Here is a 23,572-nt window from a genome sequence, read left to right as displayed (position 1 = left end):
GGAAATTAATTGCCGACTGAACTTGAAAATTTGATGTGACTGATATCTCATCATAAGCTATCATTTTGGTAGCAAAAATGTATCACTTTTCGATCGTTCTTTTTCGCAGGAAAAGACAATAAGAATTATTTATAGCTATCAATGTTTTCTAACCATTGCTTAAAATATCAAGTAAATCTGCTGCGGAGATGAAATAAAACCTTGGGTAAATTAATCTCTTTGTTTCCAAGTAATCGGCTAACGCTTTCTCGCAGACATTTAGTTGCACTTGCAGCTCTTCTAGTTTCTCTAAAAGTTTAGGCCGGTTGGTTGCTTTTACGATATTCAAATTGCTCAACATTTCCTTCAGCAGTTCCTTAAAAATTATTACACGTATCGCTATATTTTTCGATATAATGTTCTCAAACATGTTTGAAAAAATATTACTTATCGTATTAATCTCTTTAAACAAATGCTTAATTTAATAAAAGTGTGGCATACTTAGATATTCTATACATGTATTATAATTTAATTGTAATGTAATTAGGTAATTTATATTTGTGGAAAAAATGGACTGTGTTTTGCAGTACAATTGAAATGAAGGAAATTCGAAATGAAGAAAACATTGAAAATTGTATTAGAAACTTTCATCTTCAGGAAGAGTGCATTAAAAAATTAATCAAAAACGTGAGCACTGAACTGATAACTGTTGTTTTTTCTTTCGTTATATGGTCATACATGTATACTTATCTAATGACTCTGATTATTAATTAAAATTATTTCAAACCAGCATCGCCGGCCGGATGATACTCTGGCCTAACCTATAACCCACACATTTTTAAAAATGGTTACATCTTTCATGAATGAGTTAAGTCTAGCTTGGACTATATAAAAATACGTCCGCCTTCGTCAGAGTGAAACGTAATCGTAACATAAATTGTATTCAAGTATTTTGCGAATATCTCGGAAACTGAAACCGAGCGGCGGTTACATGTATAAAAAGAAAGTTGTTCAGAATGTTGGTCTTGACAACATATTTCAAGATCATCAAACTCGGTGAACTCTTTTCTATATAATTACTATTTTTAGTTAGCTTGGTATTATTGTGTTTGATTGAAAGCTTATTACCTACGTATAGTATAATATTAATTATATTAAAGTTATTAATATTATTAAAGTGTAACATTATATATATATATATACATAATAATATTATACATACAAAAAAGCTGTGTCGAATCTTTAAATATAAAATTTAATTTCAAATAAAATTCAATAAATCTTTAAAAATAAAATTTATCGCGCAGAATTATTAACGTTTATTTTTTCATTGCTCTATAACATAATGCTCATGGTTGTTTCTGATTCAACATCGCTTTCGTGAATGTATCGTTTCTATAAAATTGTTTGTTCTTCTGTGGCATTCAATTCATTTACTAATCCATTTGACCTTTCTTTAATTTCTCAACTTCAAACAGATCCTCATCAAACATTCAACATAAATTTTAAACCCAACTCGTAACCCATTCATTTTTCTTTTTTATTTCCATAATATTATGGCTATCTCTCATAGTTAGGTTAGGTTCAGGTATGAGTTAGGTTAGGTTGTACCATATAAAAATGTTATGACATTAAATTTATCGAAGCTTTCTGCCAATACCTTGACAACATATTTCAAGCTCATTGAGATCCGTGTCCTTTTGCGTATAGTTAAGGAACATGCTTAAAAAAATGCGAAGAAATGTATTTATTGTGTGAAAACGTTTATAAAAGATACCTAAGTATATTTTTTTTAAAAGGAAGATTTTTTTGTATTATGAATGAAATTATCAAAGAAAATTACGGAAGATGTTAATAAACAGTTAATAGAAGTACATACTTTGAACTCCCTGTCAATTTTTTCAAACCGCTTGGTTTCTTCTGGAAGTTGGCTCCTAATGTCTTCAGAGCCAATGAAGATGCTTTCGAGATAACCCCAAGCTCGTTGAACTTCGAACCATGCATTAATCACTGCATCCGCAGTACTTAGTTTTTTCTGCCAGTCAAGAATTTCACCGAGAAAATATCCAACGAATTTCGAACCTAACATGTTTTGCAATTGCACCTATTATAAAGCAATAAGAAAGCGATATAGCACATTGTCATAAGTTAAATAAGTCAACATAAATTATTGGAAAATAAGCGAATTAAATAGGGAACTAAAAATAATAAAATTAAAAAAAAAGGCGAAGAGGAATTTCTGAGCATATTAAAGTAAAACAAAATTAAATGTCATTAATATACAAGTAGCTAAATCATGCTGTGGAGATAAATGTAATAAAAAGTAAATCACTACATATAATTTATAAATTAGATACTTACAAACATTAGATAAATTTCAATTTTTATAAAAAATTTTTAGAAAATTAAAATTTATATGTATAATGGAATTTGATCTCTCTATATGGTGCTGAGACAAGTTACTGTAAACACTTATTATTAACGCAGATAGTATTAATAAATTGAATATAATAATAACGACAGTAACAAGAAAATTGTTACTAAAGAAATTTTACAAGGTAACAAGTAAAAAAAATTGAAAAAAAATCATAGATTTTTGTATTGTTTATAACGTATTGTTTGAAGCATTCCACGTGTATTTTATTATTTTATTTCTTTGACGAAGAAATATCTTGAAACGGTACCTGATTGTCCTCAAGGATTTCAATAGTTTCCTCGTCGATTTTAAGAATATTTAATTTCGTACGCTCGTGTATCTCTTTCCCAAATTCGAGCGTACTCCAAGTGTCCTTAAGTTCTTTTAGCACCTTCTCCATTGCCATTTCCTTCACTGATTTAGCGACAATATTTTTAACTTCTTCTTCGTATTTGTGCAATTGTAACTTTAACAAGTCTTCCAATGTTGTATTATCGGTCATGATAAATACCACCTACGCAATAATTAAATTCTATGACAAAAGAATTACCTTTAATACTAAAATATATCATAGTTATTATATTATTATGTTATATTTATTATTTATAAATATATTATATTATATTATGTATTTCGTATTACATACAGTAATGTAAACAGTGAAATCATAATCATACAGGTTCTTAAATTTTGTGTTTACAACAATTTTCCATTTAAGGCCTTATTTTCAAGAAAATAAAATTTGAACATGTTTAGTTGAGAACTGGTTTGATATACGTGCGTGATACATTTCCAAATTCATTTTTCTCGAAAATAAAGCATCTTGCGATAAAATTTTATTCTACGCCTTCGACTTATTTTTACATGTAGTTTAGAATCCTATCGATTATTTATTCTTGTTCAGTTCGAAATTAGCCAAGTTTAAATATTCTTGTCAAATTTTCAAACTCGATTTTCTCAGAAATGAAGCATCATATGAAAAAATTTTATTATATACTTAATGTAGGATCGCTCGCTATCCGGTTGTACAATATCATCTGTCGGGCCTCAGCCGGTATACAGAATGTACCGAAAATTGTGGTACAAGCCGGAAGGGGCTGATTCTCCGTGCAAAAGCAAGTCGAAAATGTAGAGTAGCAATTTTCGATACAAGGCTCCGTTTTCGAGAAAATCAATTATAAAATTTCCCTGACTCCCGTTATTTTTCAAGTACACGCGTACCTACGTGATGAGACCCTATAACCCATATTTTTAAAAAGCTACGTAATATTTTACACATCTGGATGCACGTGCGCAAATACCATTGCTCTTCACGTAAATTTATATTATATTTATATGACATAGATAATATTATATTTTTATATACTTTTTGTAAATGAATATTCAGTAATAGAAAAAGTTACTTCGGCCAATGCTCAAACCGCGTTGTATACACTCGTTCTCGTTTATATTAGATTCTGTATTATGATTAGACCGTGGATGTTTATATAAATTCGTAGCTATGTTTAACACTATTACAGAAATACAATTATGGAAATTGAACTTAAATAGAAATTTCTTTCATTCAATACAATTAAGTATCATAACTCATTTATTATGTTAATCCTTAACAATATAGCAGAAACTTTACTTTCAATATTTTCGATATCTTTGCACATTATTCTATGCAATCTGTGTATTTCTACACTTTTGAATTTACTATAAATGTACAATCTATTCGTAACTCATGATAATGGTTTAAATTTAAATTACGTTTGTAGAATACGTCTTACATTTGTTACCAGGGGGCCATTGATATCAACATAGGGCCTAGCGATGTTAATGCTTTCTCACTAGTGGTCACATTGACACTGTTTGTTTTTATAAATATAACTTCCAACACAAGTTTTCCTATCCCAGTAGTGTCTAAGGTACAGGTCTGTTAGTCGTGCCTTACTGAAGAGTCCCTTTACTAGCAGATCACGGACGAAACACTACTTCTCTCTTTTTCTCCATTTCCTTTATTTGTCCATCCTACATCATTCATCTCCCCTGTCTGCTTTCACGAGCTGTTTGTTTATATAGTATTCAACACTGTGAAACCACATATGGGCAAGATGGAGTGACAGAAAGGAAAGAGGACGATTTTCGCGACGGAAGATTAATTCAAGAATGCCCATGGGAGCCGCTCTTTGGCCTAAGAGCACAAGAATCGAAATTAGGTTAAATAAAGGCAAGGCGCGGTACACCGTGTGTCTTAAGCCCGCACACGGGGTGTCCACGCACCTTTCTGGCCTAATCAGGTTCAGAGGAGAGCCGCTCCATTGGGATACGTCGCAGAAGAGGGAGTAGGAGATCCGACCGGCCTTGGGCACTGTTGTCCCGCTGTTGGTGATGACGTGGGAGGGAAGAATCCCGTTTATAATGTTCCTGCCATGTACATAAAACTTCCCATCTTCCCTCCTTCCATTGTGTCTAAGGCATGAGCCTGCTAGGTAACCTTACTGATGAGTCCCACTAGCAGGCTCTGGACGAAACACACTTTTTTTTCTTTTTCTCCATTTTCTTTCATATATCCGTGATAATTGTAACTGCTGGCTGTAGATGTTGGCTTGCCGGGGTACTGCGGTATTTTCTTCTTATTTAGATGTCGTAGAAGAAAAATCGGACTTCGGAAAAGTACGAGGCGCCGGGATTTGAACCCAGAATCCGAACGTTTGTACTCTAAGGCGCTAACCACTGCGCTGCCGTCGTCCGACAACTCGTCCTGTTTTGCAACCAAGTTTTCAGGACAGAAAAAAAAAAAAACAAAATCATATAAAAGCTCAGCTCCCCAGCGGCTTAAACCCAAAAATTGTATTAAACACAAAAAATGTAAAGCGCCGACACATAATATAGTATGGCTACGTCGTACCGCCGCGTATCGGTACCTTTACCTAACACATTATTACAAAAATTCACCATTTATTGTGAACACCAATATGTATTTAAAACTGTATCTTGGGCTAAATAAACATCATTAAAAAAAAGCACTCGTTCTCGTCCGATCACGAAAGTCAAGCAGCGCTGGGCACGGATAGTACTTGGATAAGTGACCGCTTGGGAACTCCGTGTGGTGTTGGCCTTTTTTTTCAATCTTTTTTACTTCTTTAATAATCTATTTCTAATAATCTTCTTTAAACATCGAGAAAAAAAAATCTTTTGATATTACACGACTATTACCATACATTATATCATTCTCCCATACACGTACAAATAAATTATCACATGTCTTAAAATTAAGAGGTCACGTTTCTTGATATGCTGAAATTTTATAACAAATTAATATCAAAAATTGTTATTCTATATTTTCGACTTTGCAGGAAAGTTACCCCCATTCGGCTTGTACTACCGAACGAAGTATCTAAGTACGAAGAAACCTATTCAACCGACTGTTGTTACCTCCCAAGTAAATATGAAAATTTTCGATTTACTTGTACAAGGGAATCAACCCCTTTCATCTTCTATCATGATTTTCGATTATACCTCATTTTTTATCGATCTACGTAAATCCTAAATCATATATTAGTCAAAAAAGTGTTTTAAATAAAATTTACTTTGTTTCGATGTTGCAACTTTGAAACTCGACAGTGTAATTACAAGGAATTACCTAACCTAAAGGTAACTGCTCACAACCGACTGACTGTTTTGGAAACATTAGAAAACAGCATTATGAAAGATATCCTTACGTGCCGCTAATGCCGGTAATATATCGAATTTGAAATTTCATCTGTTAATAACAGATGGTGTACACGACACAAGTTTATAATGTTTTAAAAACGTCCGAATGTCAGATTACAAGAATATGCAATAAAAAATGAAGGTATCTATTGAAGAATCTAATGTCACTCTCACGGAAGGTCTAAAGATCACCGCAAGATCAAATACACAAAAGTATAGTATATTCCCATCGATATCGTGCAAGCAATTTTTGTCTGTAACATTTTTACTCATGTTTCTCGAAATATTTGAGCGGCTTGAGTCAAACAGTATATACTGTATATATAAAAAACAATAACTATTACATAAATATATCACTCATAAAATATGATAATATATTGGTAGATATAAATAAAACAGAATGTAAAAAGGATAAATACACGGACGTAACTTCTAAGAAGAAATACGTAACTTTTGGCGTTATTACGAGCCAATTTGACTCCGAGCCAATTATGCAATAATATTTGATTCTAGATATTTAAAGAGGTAAGAGAATTCTTGCACTTTAGAAATAGCTTGCAGGAATGATATAATATTTAAATTAAAATTAATGTAGATAATATCAATTAGACATTGTCACTGCATTATCAATATTGTTATTTTCATTTAATTTTCTATTATTATTATTATGTAATGCTATTTCTATTTGTAATTATCAATATTGCTACTATTATATTTTTCACATTTTCATTATATTTATGATACGCAGATTTAATATTTATAGGTTAGATTATCTCCTTGTCGTTGATATTTAATCATTATCTGTCAAGTTCTCGGTTCGTTTCATATTAAATACTGCGCAGCTTTCATGGTATTGTAATGTCTGTAATTAAAATCAAGGCCTAACCAAGACTTGGCCTAATTAACCAGAGATCTAGCTTGGATTCAATGCGTTCAAGTGTAAGCAGAATACTTGTTAATTAACACAACAATTAACTTGCAGCAATTTAGGAATAGAAATTGAGTTAACCTAAGTAATAACATGTAAACACGGAATTATTACCTTCGTTTCAGCCATTAATTCTCTCCAATGCCTGTCTCTAATTGCTGGATTCTGCAATTCTGAGACCGCTCTCAATGATGCCATCATGTTCCTTACTTGTGCTTCGATATTAGTGTACAATTCCCAATGACGCACGTCTTTGTCCAGTTCTGTCAAATGAAATTTGCGAAATCTTGCAATGAACAATGTAGGAAAACATTCTATTTTATATTTACAAATACAGAAGTCAAATGCATGATATGCAAAGAAGTTGAGGAAAAGTTTTAGGAACATGTAGTACTTGTCAAGACAAAGAAAATGTCTTAATAAACATGGATCCAAAAACCATTAATTCCAGAGTTATGGGATGTTTACTGTATAAGAGTATAGTGTATAGTAAATCAATTATTTCGTTTAAATGAATTAAACAACGAATTGAAAAATGTTATCAAGAGATAAGAAAAATGCAAGAGGTCGACGTATGAGTACTTCTGTGACGTAATTAAACGTGCTGAAGTGTATGTTGAAATGAACGTGGGACATATGCTGTAAAGAATGCCACTAGGATTTCCGTCTGTGTTTTCTGTCATCCGATCACTTGCTGTCCAAACGTCAATCTCCATCGATGATCCGTGTTATTGTGGTATGTGTACGTTACGTCCGATGATTTGACATGCGTCAAACCACGTTACAAGTTCTGAAACTCTCGTGGTGGGGGATGTCACGGTCAAGCGTGACCTGTGTTTCTCCAATCCGCCAACGACGTTGCTGTAGAGTAGTCAAAACAATAGAAAACACAAGACCATAATTTTGCGTCTTCTAAAACGAAGTTTAACCATAAAAAGAATTGTTTATGAATAAATAATGTATACCTACTTATAAAGTATTATAAAATATAAAATATTATAAAAAATATAAAAAGATTCATTTGGTTACTTGTACCACGTATTATTTCACTAAACTGTTTTGACTACTCGACATGAGTGTTCTGCGTGTTGTGAACAATGTAAAAATTTTTTTGTCCTCAAATCTGAGACTACTCTGACTATAAAAATTTAGGGATCCCTATATACGACCGTGTGTTAAATCTATATTAATATACTAGACAGCAATTGCCATTTGTTTTTCTAGGACTTTCAAGTGTTACGTTCGCATGAGATGAATCAGAAGCAGTTTAAATGTAACCGCAGTGCTATCCGATTACAATTTAGAATTCACAAACGTTTTGTACTTATCTTAGGATATCGTACCCAGTAGTTAGAAGTGTTCGGGGTTCAGGCGGAAAAGTTTAGAATTTTAATTGTATTTATACCAGATTAGTGATTTTATAAATGGCAACTCTATGTAGAGGTAATGCCTTACTGACAAAAACATTTCATAATTCCGAAATTACTAGTTTTTGGACTCGTGTTTATTAACATTTTTTGTTTATTTTAATGAGTACTATATGTTTTTAAAGTTTCTCCGAACTTTTATGTATACCCTATACACTGTAAATTCCTATTGCTGATTTTTAAATTAATGTTATACGAATAAAGAAAATATTATACAGGGTGGTCCATACGTGGGAGTACAATGAAGTACGCTGTGATTCTACGAGAAAAAGTAAAGTGAAAATATATAGAATAAAATTTGTTAACACGACGCTGCGTTTTCGCGAAAATCGAGTTCGAAAATTTGACGAGTATATTTAAATTTGGCTAATTCCGGACTAAATAAGAATATATATAGATAGGAGCTAAATTTTATTTGCATAGTATCAAATTTTGGAAATCATATGAAGCTACTACTGAATAATACAAAATTTGATATAGTTGGATCTAATTAATTAATATACAAATGCAAATGTACAAATACGTTTTTTTGGCCACTATATATTATTATAAAAAAAATTTTTGATGTCGAATAAAAATATTGCTGTCAGAAAAATTCATATAAAAAAGCCTAAAGCTTAAATTAAATTTGATAATTTTTTATTACCGAGAAAGATGTAAGTAAAAGAAAAGTGCTTCTCCTTACGTCTTAATTCTCTGAGAATTTTTTTGCATTCTTGATCCATCCACTCGACATCTAGTTTCTTCCACGTGGTTTTCTTCCACTCGTTCAAAGAAGTTGTAATGACATTCACATAATCCCACAATGTTTTCAAAAACTGCATCTCCTTTTGTATCTGTTTCGTCATTTTAAATTCAGGCAATTCCTGTTCAAAAATGACAATTTGATCACGTAGATCTTTTTCTTCGCTCAGGAATTTTAACACCTCTTCATGTATTTCGTTTAGTTTTTCATAATGATTTTCACAATCTGGGCTGTAAATACAATTACTCAGCTGTGTCACACTAAATCATAACATTTAGAAAAGTATTCGAGACTTTTATAAATTTATCACGTGTAGCACATTACGTTTGGTATTAACAAAATTCCTATATTATCGACATGTTTTTCTATTTCGTATAGAGGTTATTACGTTTATGTAGATAATTAAAAGATATAGTACAAAACAAAATAAAACATTTAAACACTTCTGTTATTATTGAAAGTATGATGAAGTATTCAAGACAAAAGTTGTACTACCTAAGATAGCAAATATGATGGAATAATCAAATTTTTTGTTTCACGTTACTTTGAAGGTTATTTGAAATTCATTGGGTTTCATCCTCTTTTTTAAATGAAATCATAGCTTTTAGTAGTAGGTTTTGCTGAAATAGCTTTAACTTCATAGCATTGCGGTTGATACCAATATACAGGGTGGTTGGTAACTGGTGGTACAAGCGGAAAGGGGGTGATTCTACGCGAAAAAAGAAGTCGAAAATATAGAATAAATTCTTTTTTTAATTTTTTTTTTAATTTTTCCATCGAGATAACGATCTACAGTGAGATCTGTTATAACGTACCGCACGCGTACCGAGCGAAAATTCAAAGTCGATTTTCTCGAAAACGAAAAATTTTTATTCTACGTTTTCGACTTCTTTTTTCGCGTAGAATCACCCCCTTTTCGCTTGTACCACCAGTTACCACCACCCTGTATATATAGAAAACAGGGTGACTCATGTGACTGTTGTAAACAAGTTGTACGATAGTGTTCAGGTATACATATAATATGTGTAGGTAAATACATAACCACATATCTGTTCAGTGTCGTGTCTCACTCTATCATGCATGTGTCCAGAATTAGAAATAATTTAAAATTAATTCAAGTATGGCCACATAGATAAGCAAATTCGTAGCCATGTAATATATCTGAATATGTATATTCATGAGTAAATTGCGGATATTTATAGAAATTCAGTTTTTTTGTGCAGATAATTAAAAAAATGGAACCTAGATAGAAAAGTTTTTTACATATTAAATATCATAACGAGTGCTGTACTGGGGATATTTTATATATCTTTGCATATTGCATATATATATGCGTTCAGGACACTTCTTCAGGAATCTTCAAATTTCTCATAAATGCATAAAAATCCGCATTCTACTTACACGAGAATTACAGACGAGTAGATAAGAATGTCACAAGACTATGATAGTCAAAACTATTAAGTTCTATTTAAAAGAAAAGATAGAATTACGTTTTTCACACATATCAATATATAAAGGTAAAAATATATAACATTATTTTTAAAATAACACATGATATCATTTAATTTTAGCGTATAGGACTTTTGTTTATCTCTGAGCGTTTTCAACATAGAGTTTGTTTTAATTGCATGGGATACTCTGTATATTAAAATAATTGAATAACTGTCTAAAGGAATATTTCAATAAATTTTTAAGAATAATATTTTAATGCCAATGGTAGAAAATGTAAAAAGAATTGTAAAATAATATGAAAAATAGGCTGTACATTAAAGATAGCGATGGTCGGTAAAGACGAAAAATTTGATGGATATCATAGCATCAAATGGTAGATCTAAAACTTAAAAAATTAATTTCGGGAGGTCATGCGTTTGGAAGATACAGGTCCTTATATGATAGATCTTCACTACTATTAAACGCAATGTTTGACAATTAGTATAACAATGTGATATATGGCTGAGAAATAAATATATGTACGTGTAGATATTATTCGACCGCATCCTGTATGTATAGGGATTTTCGGAACGCATGATCTCCCAAACCTAAGATTTTACATCTTAAGTCTATTGTTTCATGCAAATAATACCCACAAAATTTCGACCTGTTTGGCCACCGGTGCCATTTGGGGTAATATCCGAAAAATAAATTAGAAGTAACTTTTAGATAAAATGAAAAATTTTATAAAATTATTTTATAAAAATACTTTCAATACTATTTTTAGCTTACTTGAAAACATCTTGTTCATGGAATTCGTTCAGGAAACGGTGTTGTTTAAAATCATAATAGCTTAGCCTCTTCTTCAAAAGATCGATTTGACGAGTCATTAAAGGCTGGACGATATGTTTCACTTGAGCAGCCATCTTTTTCAATGTTTCCCAATTAACGGGCAATTCTACGAGCCAATTAAAAATTTTCTCATCTAAATACACGTTGTAGCCTTGTAGCAATTCTATTGTTTTCTGAAAAATATTTGATTAATTTAATTCCAGAATGTATACAACGAGACAGTATTTAGTCACAGAGCTAACCCCAACCTAACCCCAATCACAGAGTGTTTCGTGAGCAAACCGACAGAGTATTATACATCAGCATGTTTGGAATGATATTCCTATTAAATAATATTATTGATATCATATATCAGTTCATCTTTGTCTGTAATCTTCGAAAGTATAATAATATAAACCACAGATACTACAATACAATTCATTCAGACTACGTAATTAATTGCCTAAAATTGTGTTTGTCATTCATGTATTGTATCTTGATACAATATATATAGTAGCTGACGAAAGTGTTCAAATTTTGCCACATAATTTGTGATAAAATATTGTGATAATTTGTGATGTGTATGTGTAAATATATTATGTGCATTGTATACATTGTTTCTGAAATTTCGTTTATGCATTGTAATGAGATATTACTATCGCGATTGTCATAGTAAAAATTTCCGATTTGTAAATGTCCGATTTGAAAAATTAGTATACAGCGTGAATAAGCAATCTTATACAGGGTGTCCTATTTCAATCGATCTACGCAAATTGCTCCTAAACTATACGTTATTGGAAGAAGCGTTGCAAATAAAACTTATTCTGTTTGAGGCAGAACGTCGTATGATGACCACCAGATTTGTCTAGATGGAGGCGTTTTCGAGATCTCAGTGTGATCTATCTCTTTTTTACCTTAACTATACATTCTTTTACTATAACTTTAATTTTAATATTAATATTAATATTAATATTAATTTTAATTCTAACCTTAATTTTAATTTTAATTTTAAAAATATAAATTTGTAGGATCATTCGACAAATCTGCAAAAACATTTGGAAGTTTCCCATTTAAATGAATTTACAACCATAATGTTACAAAAAGAAAGACACAACACAAGATGCAGGTTAAGTCATTTTGATGATGTCGATAAGACAGGTTACAAAAAAGTAAAACGAGATGTAGTGGAGGCATGCATCAGATTAATCACAATACATGATAGGCCACTCTCTCCGATAGATAACGACGGGTTTAGAAATATAATTCAGATAATAAATTTCCAAAAAGAAAAAATAAATTCACATAAAGTGCGTGATGCTCTTATTGAGCAGGCAATTGAAGTAAGGAGAAAAATTATAGAGAAAATAAAAGGCAAATTAATATGCTTGAAGGTGGATGCAGCAACTTACACGGGCAGATCGTTTCTCGGTATTAACACACAATTTATGGAAGATGATAAACTGTATATTCGCACATTAGCAGTTGTTGAACTTTTTAGGGGTTTTTGTTATTTAATATTAATTGTTGTAATTATATGCAAAATAGAGGACATCGATTTCAATGACTATATACACATAATATGTAGCCAAGATCAACATTCTAAGTATTTTCTTACTGTACATTCACGTAACTTTCCACCCCACTTAGTTTCCAAAATATTTGCAAAAAAATTTAATTACATTTAAGTTACGATTACTCATCGATCAGGTAATCATTTTTTATATATTATATAAATACTATACATATATACATATGTATATATGTATATAAGTATATAAATATATAAGTATAAATAAAAAAGGAAAATCGGTAGGTTATAGGTTAGGTTATATAAGTTAGGATAGACTATTATATCCAGCGGCCTAGCGGCAACAAATACAGCTAATGTGAAATGATTTTCAGTGAATCGACTGATATATGAAACGTTGTATTAGGTTGTCCCAAAAGATGTTTTCGTTCTATAAGGAAATAATGGAGTGCACAACATTTTTTGGATCATATTATTTTATTGAATTATGTATGATGCATTTTGTAGTAATAGAAGAAGATGGATCATACATGATTCAATAAAATAATATAAATATTTATGCGATGGCATTAGGTGTGGCTCTTTGTTTTAAAGAATACCATTCTCTTCCTTAAAAACAAATTAAATTCTTTCATTTCTGGTTTTTCCAAATATTTGATTATTTGGTATAAAGATATTTTTAATGTCAAATATTGATCATCTGTATTGTTTACGAATTAACCTGACTTCGAATTCAATTTATATATTAAATTATATATTATTTATAATTAATTTAAATAATATATCAAATATTAATATATTAAATGATATGGAATAATAAATTATAATTAATTTAAATAATATTAACGAATCTGTAAACAAACAATGGATTTCTCAAAGCAACGGAACTAGAAAAATGTGTAATTTTAGTAATTGTCATGTGATAGTTTCGTTATCATAGTTGTAATTTATTTCAATTTATTTTCATGCCAGTGCACTTTCTCCGCTTTTGTCAAGTATACTCGTCATCGTCTAAAAATAATTCCGCGTGCAAGTGCACATTTTCAAAATTAAATAAAGCACTTAAAGATTTAGAGAGACGATAAGACAAACAAGTAAGTGGAAATAAAAAAGTAAAAGAACGAAAACACTTTTATTTCCTTTTCGCGATTTTCCCCAAAATGGTTTCTTAGTTTATCGGTTCGCTACACGCTTCCGTAATCTCAACAAAATTATTTGATTACTTCAACAGCGTGTGCCTTTGATTAGTTCGAATAATGAAGGTTCTAATGCTCTATATTTATTATTTATTATGGAAATTTTTGTTACGGGTATTACCTTAATTGGATCAAACATGTCTTCGATCTCGTATTGACGATCCCTGACTTCCTTTAAATAGTATATAGTTTCTAGAAGTGCGTCATAGTCATCTTCGTGTATAGGACGCGAGAAATTTTCCATTGCTGCTTTCAAAAATTCTGCTAAATTCTCCAATCTAAAATGAACGAGAAGCGAAATTTCAATCGTTAAAGTAGTTTTTTGTTCTCTGACATTTTATATCGAACGAAAAAAAAAGGTTATGTGTGTATAGTAATTCTATATATATAGAACATTTACAGATTTATAGATCTATAGATCTATAAATGTACGTAGAGAATCTGTATAATATAGAATTATCATATTGGGTAGCCCGGAAAGTTCGTTCCGATTCACATTTCGATTCAATTTACATTTACTGAATTATATAGGTGTCATTTGTTCCACAAACTTTCTCCATCTTTCAGGCAACTTGAATATTCCATCATTCCATAACCTCTTAGGCTTTTCGGCGAAGAACTTTCGAAAAATCGAAACGAACTTTCCGGGAAACCCAATACATCATTATATATCATGATACTAATTATTATAGATGCAATAAAAACAGTGTCTACCTATCATATCCTATGAAAATGAACGAATAAGAAAGATAAAAATTCATAATTACGCGCGGAAGTGAAATATGCTTCTGCAACCTAACCCCAACCTAATTCCAATGTGGCAACGTTGTTCGTTTAGAGAGCGAATATCGATGACAAGTTTCTGATGTATTCTATAACTAAGTCTCTACAAGAATTAGAAAATTTTCAACAGTGCATGTAAATGTTGTTATTACGTTAAAAGTTGTTTAATGGATCAATACATTAAGCATCAAATGAAAGGACAATAGGCGAGCCTAAAATTATATCAAGTCAACGTATTATTCCAGTAATAGATAAATGATCAGTTTCACTTGAAATGTTTACATTGGTTGCGCGCGCAATAGGTACTTTGATAGTTTCCCGGAATAGTGATTCCGAGCCAAATACTCAGTTTACTATTCAGTTGCACAAATATACAGGATTAGTGCCAACAGCGAACGTTAGGATTGTGGTTTCAGAGAAATCGGCTCTATTTGCAGTTAGAGGTCAACATGTGATTCGCATTCATAGAACTCCCTTTTATAGATTACTCGGATGTCTCAATAATATTTAATTGCATTCGAAACGTCCAATGGGAAGAGTACACGAAGAGTAGGCTGTTAAAGGAACATTCTTCTTAACATTATACCGATATGTTAATATTCTCAAACGAATGAAGTGGGGAATAGAGAAGAAAATAAATTACATTTAAGAATAAGTATATTATTCGATTTTAATCCTAGTAAAATAAAATATTATTATTATTGTTAATATTATTGATTTTATTTAAACTTGTATCGACAGTGAAGATCATTAGCGATTATTTTTATATTCGCTGGCTTATCAAATTCTGTCTAATATCTTAATTTCTTTACAGAAGTTGATAATCTTTTGTTGAAAAGGCATCCATGCGAGCATATTCTTAACATTATTGTCGACACTATGCTCTTTTCCTTTATTATGTGAGTTATATTTGCAGTGTTCCATGTTAGTTATTGCAGTTTGTTCTTTACGACTAAATTCTTAATTTATCTTCAAATCAGAGAAACTAGGGATTAATTTGTGGAGTGAATTTATATCGCAATTTTCCAGTAACGCGTCTTAGTTTTGTTCGCATATTTTTTCGATATATTTTACAATGTGAAATGACGTGCTGCATATGGGAAGCTGACATGGTTCTTCAGTGGATGCAATTTTTGCTGTTGGATCAGTTAGTTCATTTCCAAAAATAAAATAAAATATTCTAATGGATAATTCTTCTTATATCCTTCAAATACTAATCATTATTTGTTCAATATAAATATTATGCTCTATTCTGTACGACTATTTTTTTTACTAATGACAATCCTGCTTAAACGAGATTTGCATACTATACAGCGCGATATTATATTTAGACGATAGCTTAATGATTCTTTAATGTAAAAATAATAGCATGGCATAATAACATTCGAGCTGGCCAAAATAATCTTTCGTATATAAAACTTGTGCAGTTTATTCGCGTCACGAATGCAAATATGCCATTCAGATTTATGTTTCACTTGCTTATGCGTCCAACTGAAACTGCAAAGTAAAATAATTTCTGGAAAATCGTAGTCGGAATGTTAGTGGTATCAAAATGGCTCAAAATAGATATTTCTCATTAGACGTGGATTAAATTATACGGTATTGGAGAAAACATGTTTACATTTCGTCAGAAGTGTTTAGTATTGATACTCCTGACCACAACTAATTGCATTAATGTCACGAGTCATTAAATATACGTAGAATACCAGTGCTTCATTAGTTTCCTAGTAAACAATCGTAAATCTAATAAAATGTCGCAATTCTTTTCCGGAACAGCATGGAAAAGTATCGATTAGAACAACTTCGATTGCAACGGTTTTAAATGATGTTTAAAACTGTAATTTTAAATGAGAAGAATTTGATTACTGCATGATAATGTTCTTATTGAAAGATCACAACACAGATTCATACGTTTTGTATTATGTTCCTTAGGCTTCTCTTCAGTAAATATCTTCAGCTTATTGAAAGATTCTAACAAAGATTTCTTCGTTTTGTATCATACTCCATAGGCTTCTCTTCAGTAAATATCTTCAGCTTATTGAAAGATTACAACTTAGATACCTATGTTTTGTATTATATTCCACAGGCTTCTCTTTAGTCAATATGCAGAGCTTGTTGAAAGATCACAACATAGATTTCTACTTTTTGTATCATGTCCCATAAGCTTCTCTTCGACAAATATCTTCAGTTTATTGAAAGATTCTAACAAAAATTTCTACGTTTTGTATCATGCTCCATAGGCTTCTCTTCAGTAACTATCTTCAGCTTATTGAAAGATTACAACATAGATACCTATGTTTTGTATTATATTCCACAGGCTTCTCTTCAGTCAATATGCAGAGCTTGTTGAAAGATCACAACATAGATTTCTACTTTTTGTATCATGTCCCATAAGCTTCTCTTCGGCAAATATCTTCAGTTTATTGAAAGATTATAACAACATTTCCCACGTTTTGTACCATGTTCCATAGGCTTCTCTTCAGTCAATATGCAAAACTTATTGAAAGATTACAACATAGATACCTATGTTTTGTATTATATTCCACAGGCTTCTCTTCAGTCAATATGCAGAGCTTGTTGAAAGATCACAACATAGATTTCTACTTTTTGTATCATGTCCCATAAGCTTCTCTTCGGCAAATATCTTCAGTTTATTGAAAGATTATAACAACATTTCCCACGTTTTGTACCATGTTCCATAGGCTTCTCTTCAGTCAATATGCAAAACTTATTGAAAGATTACAACATAGATACCTATGTTTTGTATTATATTCCACAGGCTTCTCTTCAGTCAATATGCAGAGCTTGTTGAAAGATCACAACATAGATTTCTACTTTTTGTATCATGTCCCATAAACTTCTCTTCGGCAAATATCTTCAGTTTATTGAAAGATTCTAACAAAAATTTCTTCGTTTTGTATCATACTCCATAGGCTTCTCTTCAGTAAATATCTTCAGCTTATTGAAAAATCACAACATAGATTTCTACGTTTTGTACAATGTTCTATAGGCTTCTCTTCAGCAAATATCTTCAGCTTATTGAAAGATCACACCTCAGATTCCTACATTTTGTATCATGTTCCTTAGGCTTCTCTTCAGCATATTTGCTGATATTATCTTCAGCTTATTGCAAGATTATAACAAAAATTCCTACGTCTTATATGATGTTCCTTAGGCTTCTCTTCAGTCGATATGCACAGCATATTGAGAGATCACAACATAGATTTCTACGTTTTGTACAATATTACATAGGCTTCTCTTCGGCAAATTTTGCTGATATTATCTTCAGCTTATTGCAAGATTATAACATAAATTCCTACGTCTTATATGATGTTCCTTAGGCTTCTCTTCAGTCGATATGCACAGCATATTGAGAGATCACAACAAAAATTCCTACCTTCTATATCATGTTCCTTAGGCTTCTCTTCAGAAAACGTCTTCAACTTATTGAAAGATTATAACAACAATTCCCACGTTTTGTATCATGTTCCATAGGCTTCTCTTCAGCAAATATCTTCAGCTTATTGAAAGATCACACCTCAGATTCCTACATTTTGTATCACGTTCCTTAGGCTTCTCTTCAGCATATTTGCTGATATTATCTTCAGCTTATTGCAAGATTATAACATAAATTCCTACGTCTTATATGATGTTCCTTAGGCTTCTCTTCAGTCGATATGCACAGCTCATTGAAAGATCACAACAAAAATTCCTACCTTCTATATCGTGTTCCTTAGACTTCTCTTAAGAACATGTCTTCAACTTATTGAAAGATCACACCCCAGACTCCTACATTTTGTAACGCGGTCCCTATCGCTTTCTTACTTACCATTTTGGTCAAAACTACAATGCTACGTACTCTATAGACTCAACATTCTAACACGCAAGGACTAGAGAAAGTTAGTTGATATTTCATTTCTTTTTAACTTAGTAGACTAGTAACTTAGTAACTTAAGTAAAATAACTTAGTAGACTAGTCCTCCTTATTTCGACTAATTAATTTCAATGAAGGAATACGTCATTTTTGCAACACTCCCGTCTGCCGTGTAGAATTTTTTAATATCTCAGATTTATCAACCCCATTTATCGCCATATCACCAGAATCTGGAATTATCTGAATAATATTGCTGATCCAGTTGAGTCTTTCGAATCGATCAATAAATGCACAAAAGCGTCTATGAAACTCTTAAAAGACACTGTCTGTACTTTCAAATCTGTATCTTGCTAGATTAATTCTATAATACAGTATAAATGCTCATAAATATAACATAAATATAAATATAAGTTCTCAATAATAAGTCTAATAAAATATCAACATACTTTCTCGAAACAACATAACCTCGAAAAGTATCGATCAGAAGAATTTTAACCGTAAAAATCTTGCAATATCAAATGAAGGTTAAATTTAATAGAAATTTTAAAAATTTAATTACTGTGTGGTTATTCGGTTGACCAGATACTCCTTCAGCACGTTAGCCCATTTGCAAATTATGTTCAAGAGCGTCTGCTTGAAAGGTTTTATATCAAGTTTCAACCATCGACAAAAGATTTGCTCATTTTGCAGTTGATCGCACTGGTTGTACAGAGACATAAAATAATCTATTTCCCGCTTGAAGTCCGCTAAATCTGGTTTCTTTTCTTTCAGGTTATCTGGGATAAACTCTGGATGATGTTCGATCATTTCCCTTTGCTCGGGACTTACGTATTGAGAAAATCTCAAAAAATAGGATAAATATTCCTGTTTATCGTCTGTCCACAGCCACGAGTAGATTTCGTATATCTGTGGATAATAATTTGTGCCAGTAATTCCTTGTCATTAATTATTTGAGGTTATGTCAGAATATACAGGGTGAATCAGTGAATACTATCACTTAGAATAGCTCGTTATTTATTGACTTTAGCAAAAAATGTTTGAAGTGAAACTTGTTGTACTTGAGAAGACCGATTGAATAAATATATTTCGATTTTTTGATGCTTTATGTTTTCTGAGATATCAAGTTAACTTTATTTTTTTTAACGATTATTTTTAACATCATATTTTTTAGATACTCCGTTGTAGCGGCTAAAAAGACCAATTCAACGAGCTAGAATAAGCTGATCTTCAGTTGACCTTGAAACCCAAAACGAAACGAGAATTCGTCAAGAGTAACCTGTCTTGAATTCAAAAATTTACAAAAACTCAACATCACAGTGATATCTCAGAAAATATAAGATTAGAATACAAGAAATAATTAAAATATATTCATCCGGTCTGGCTTCTTAAATAAATAAATTGCATTTCAATGGTTGAAATAAGAGAAATAAGAAATACGGTAATTTTTATGAAAATGTTAAATTCAAGTTCAGATAATTACATATACATGTCCTTTCACTTCTATTAAGGCCAGCTTTGCCCGATTGCAAGTTTCTTCCAACATAAACACGATACCTTCCTCTTCAGCAACATCGAGCTTCGACGATGAAAATACAATTAATATAGTTTGTATGGAAGGAAAAAATTAGTCGACTATTAATGTTTTATCAAAAATTGTTCTATTAAAAATTGTAAAAACAATTGTCAATATACTAGTCAGAAATATCAGTGATAAATAATATACCGCGTAATTTTCTCGACCTTCATGCAACTGAGGATCGACGCGTGGTATGAGGGTGCCCATTTTCATCATTTCAAGTAGAAGTGACTCGAAGAAAGCATAGAAACCTTCCGGATCATCTAATTCCACTGGCGGTCGGAAAACAATACTAGGGTTCTATCAACATATAAACCAGCAGAGAGAATGATTAAAGAATTGTTGCATTAGGTACATGCACGTGCTTCATTTAACAATAAGAATTTTACGTATTTATAAAGATAGAAAATTGTAACATATAATTTAGTATTGTAAAAGTTTTTAATATTTATTAGTTGTATGTTGATTAGACGTATATGAAAGTGATACTTAATTTATGTTAGTAACATATTAAGGTCGTGTCTAGATTTCATGTCCTTTTAACCCTTTTTTTCACTTAAAAGGTAAAGATATATAGTTAAAAAAAATCGAGTGTTTTTAAATAGTTCGACATAGTCACATCTGCAGAAATACTCACCTCCAAACACATCTGAATCTCAAACGAAGGAAATATTTCGCCTTCGGGATCAGTTTCGTCGAGAATGTAACAAATACTGCGAAAATAATAATAAATGATTGTTTAATTCTTATGAAACGTTGCATAAAGTGTTGTTTTAATGTTGCAAAGACTTAAAAGAGTAGCCACATTTAGATGAATATTAAATGTTATAAAACGTTTATTTTTCAATATCTAAATTATTAGATAGTAAAATGGAAATAATGTTTTTCATGGTGGCAATCTGAATTTAAAAATGTAGAAACACGTAAAATTAAAGCTGTTATCCAGACGCAAAATATTTTGCGCTCTATAATTCTGTTGATTCATAATAATATTTATTTTTATAATACTTAACAATTTTTAATTTAGTTCATTGTTGGTGGGAATTAAATAGTACAAGTTGTTGGAAACAATATCAAATTCGTTTAAAATTTCGTTTTTCAGAGAATTGACGTTAAAAAATTGTCTGATACCAGTACTATTGTATTTCGTTATAAACAAATATATCTACTACTTATGTTTGCGTTTATCCCATAACGTAAAGAAGAACAAATAATGAAACAAAATGTTCATGCACGTATTCTGGTTTTTATTCTGTCCATTAGATGTGGGATATTATATTTGTCTTCTGATTCTGTCGTACGTCTTTTGTATTCCGGGATGTCCTATCAAGTCATGATTTTCTTTTAGTATTTGTTCTATCTCTTCTTCACTTAAACTCTGTATTGGTTCGTAAGCAAACTATGTCGTCGCGTTGGTCATTGAAAAATAAAAGAGGTCTTTTTATGTGTGCTTTGTCTTGTGCGTTTAAGTTGTTGTCTCCTATTCCTATCTTTCTATTTGTTTTGAGTACGTTTGATATTTTCTGTAACCGTGCGGTTTCGTCATATGGGCCTAGATTCAGCTCTTTATATCATAGCTGTCCGCCTGTGGCTTCGCCCGCACAATATTTAAATTTCTGTTCACTGCCATCTATTCGAACACCTTTTAGGAGGTGATTTTCAAAAAACCCTCAAACGCGTTTTTTTTTTATTTTTTTATTTTATTTTTAATGAGGAATTTGTTCGCCAAATCTCTAGCTGAACTGGATGTGCAAATACGCTTATCTTTTGAGAAAAAAACCTATTTCTTCTTTTTATTCCCACGAAAGTTGAATTTCGAAAAACGCTGAAACGTCTGCCTACTTTTAATGAGAAGTTCGTCTATCAAATTTCATATCTCCAGTTTTAGCGCTTATTCTTTGAGAAGAAAACGTATCTCTTTTTCATATATTATACATAAGAGTTGAACTTCGAAAAAGTCGAATTTCACGCGCCCCACTTTAGCAATGCATAGGATGTGAGCATCCTTTAAAAAAAAATTGTTTCTTCGACCATTCGCGGAGTACGTCAACGGGAGTTGTAAATTCCCGTTACGATTAGATAATCGACGCCACGAACTGATCGATCCCCTTATTTCTGTTGGGATAATAAGGGGTGGTTCAATTAATAAATTACAGTTTATTCCAACAACTTTATATAGAAGCTAATTACGCTGATGCGTATGTACAAGTTAAGTAAGTGATTGATCTAAGGGTAGAAACCTGGTAAAGATGTGTTGACTATTCTAACGATGAAGAATAAGTGAAGTTCAGAGACGATGCTGTAGCGGAGGAAAGCTAGTGATGGGTGTGTCTGGCACACGGGACCATCGGATTGGTTGATGAAAATTTTAGTTAGGAAAGTGAGGGCAATGGACATTGCTTCCGATTGGATAATAAGAAGGTTGGGCTGGGCGTTAACGAATGAATCAGTCGCTCTAGTGTTATATACAGGGAGGTTGGTAACTGGTGGTACAAGCGGAAAGGGGGTGATTCTACGCGAAAAAAGAAGTCGAAAATATAGAATAAAAAGTTTTTTTTTTTTTTAATTTTTCCATCGAGACAACGATCTACAGTGAGATTCGTTATAACGAGACGTGATAAAGTGCACGCGTACCGAGCGAAAATTCAAAGTCAATTTTCTCGAAAACAAAGCCTCAAACGAAAAATTTTTATTCTATATTTTCGACTTCTTTTTTCGCGTAGAATCACCCCCTTTCCGCTTGTACAACCAGTTACCAACTACCCTGTATATATACAGGGTGTACTGAAAATTGTGGTACAAGCCGAAAGAAGGTGATAGCTCATGCAAAAGTAAGTCGAAAATGTAGAGTAGCAATTTTCGATACAAGGCTCCGTTTTCGAGAAAATCAATTATAAAATTTCGTCCGCCTGACTCCCGTTATTTTTCAAGTACACGCGTACCTACATGATGGAACCCTATAACCCATATTTTTAAAAAGCTACGTAATATTTTACACATCTGGATGCACGTGCGCAAATACCATTGCTCTTCACGTAAATTTATATTATATTTATATGACATAGATAATATTATATTTTTATATACTTTTTGTAAATGAATATTCAGTAATAGAAAAATTTACTTCAGCCAACGCTCAAACCGCGTTGAGTGCACTCG

The 23,572-nt window shown here is 31.6% G+C and overlaps 1 protein-coding gene across 2 annotated transcripts in view; it reads right to left on the bottom strand.

Annotated features, from left to right (window-relative positions):
* Window positions 1-23,572, bottom strand: part of LOC117208416 (dynein beta chain, ciliary-like) — a 68,312-nt gene that overhangs the window by 6,958 nt on the left and 37,782 nt on the right. For both annotated transcript variants that reach the window (XM_033449607.1, XM_033449609.1), the window contains exons 17-27: window positions 21,051-21,126; window positions 20,561-20,713; window positions 20,318-20,413; window positions 19,397-19,743; window positions 14,302-14,458; window positions 11,418-11,650; window positions 9,135-9,424; window positions 7,137-7,285; window positions 2,664-2,909; window positions 1,859-2,083; window positions 154-355 (exon numbers count right to left, since the gene is read on the bottom strand). In XM_033449607.1, coding sequence (XP_033305498.1) covers window positions 154-355; window positions 1,859-2,083; window positions 2,664-2,909; window positions 7,137-7,285; window positions 9,135-9,424; window positions 11,418-11,650; window positions 14,302-14,458; window positions 19,397-19,743; window positions 20,318-20,413; window positions 20,561-20,713; window positions 21,051-21,126 — 2,174 coding nt within the window. The remainder of the gene's footprint in view (window positions 1-153; window positions 356-1,858; window positions 2,084-2,663; window positions 2,910-7,136; window positions 7,286-9,134; window positions 9,425-11,417; window positions 11,651-14,301; window positions 14,459-19,396; window positions 19,744-20,317; window positions 20,414-20,560; window positions 20,714-21,050; window positions 21,127-23,572) is intronic.

The sequence above is a fragment of the Bombus bifarius genome, unplaced genomic scaffold (assembly GCF_011952205.1).
Source record: "Bombus bifarius isolate JDL3187 unplaced genomic scaffold, Bbif_JDL3187 scf7180000008072, whole genome shotgun sequence".
Lineage (NCBI taxonomy): Eukaryota > Metazoa > Arthropoda > Insecta > Hymenoptera > Apidae > Bombus > Bombus bifarius.
Note: the sequence above shows the minus strand (reverse complement) of the source record. Positions and strands in the feature narration are given on the sequence as shown.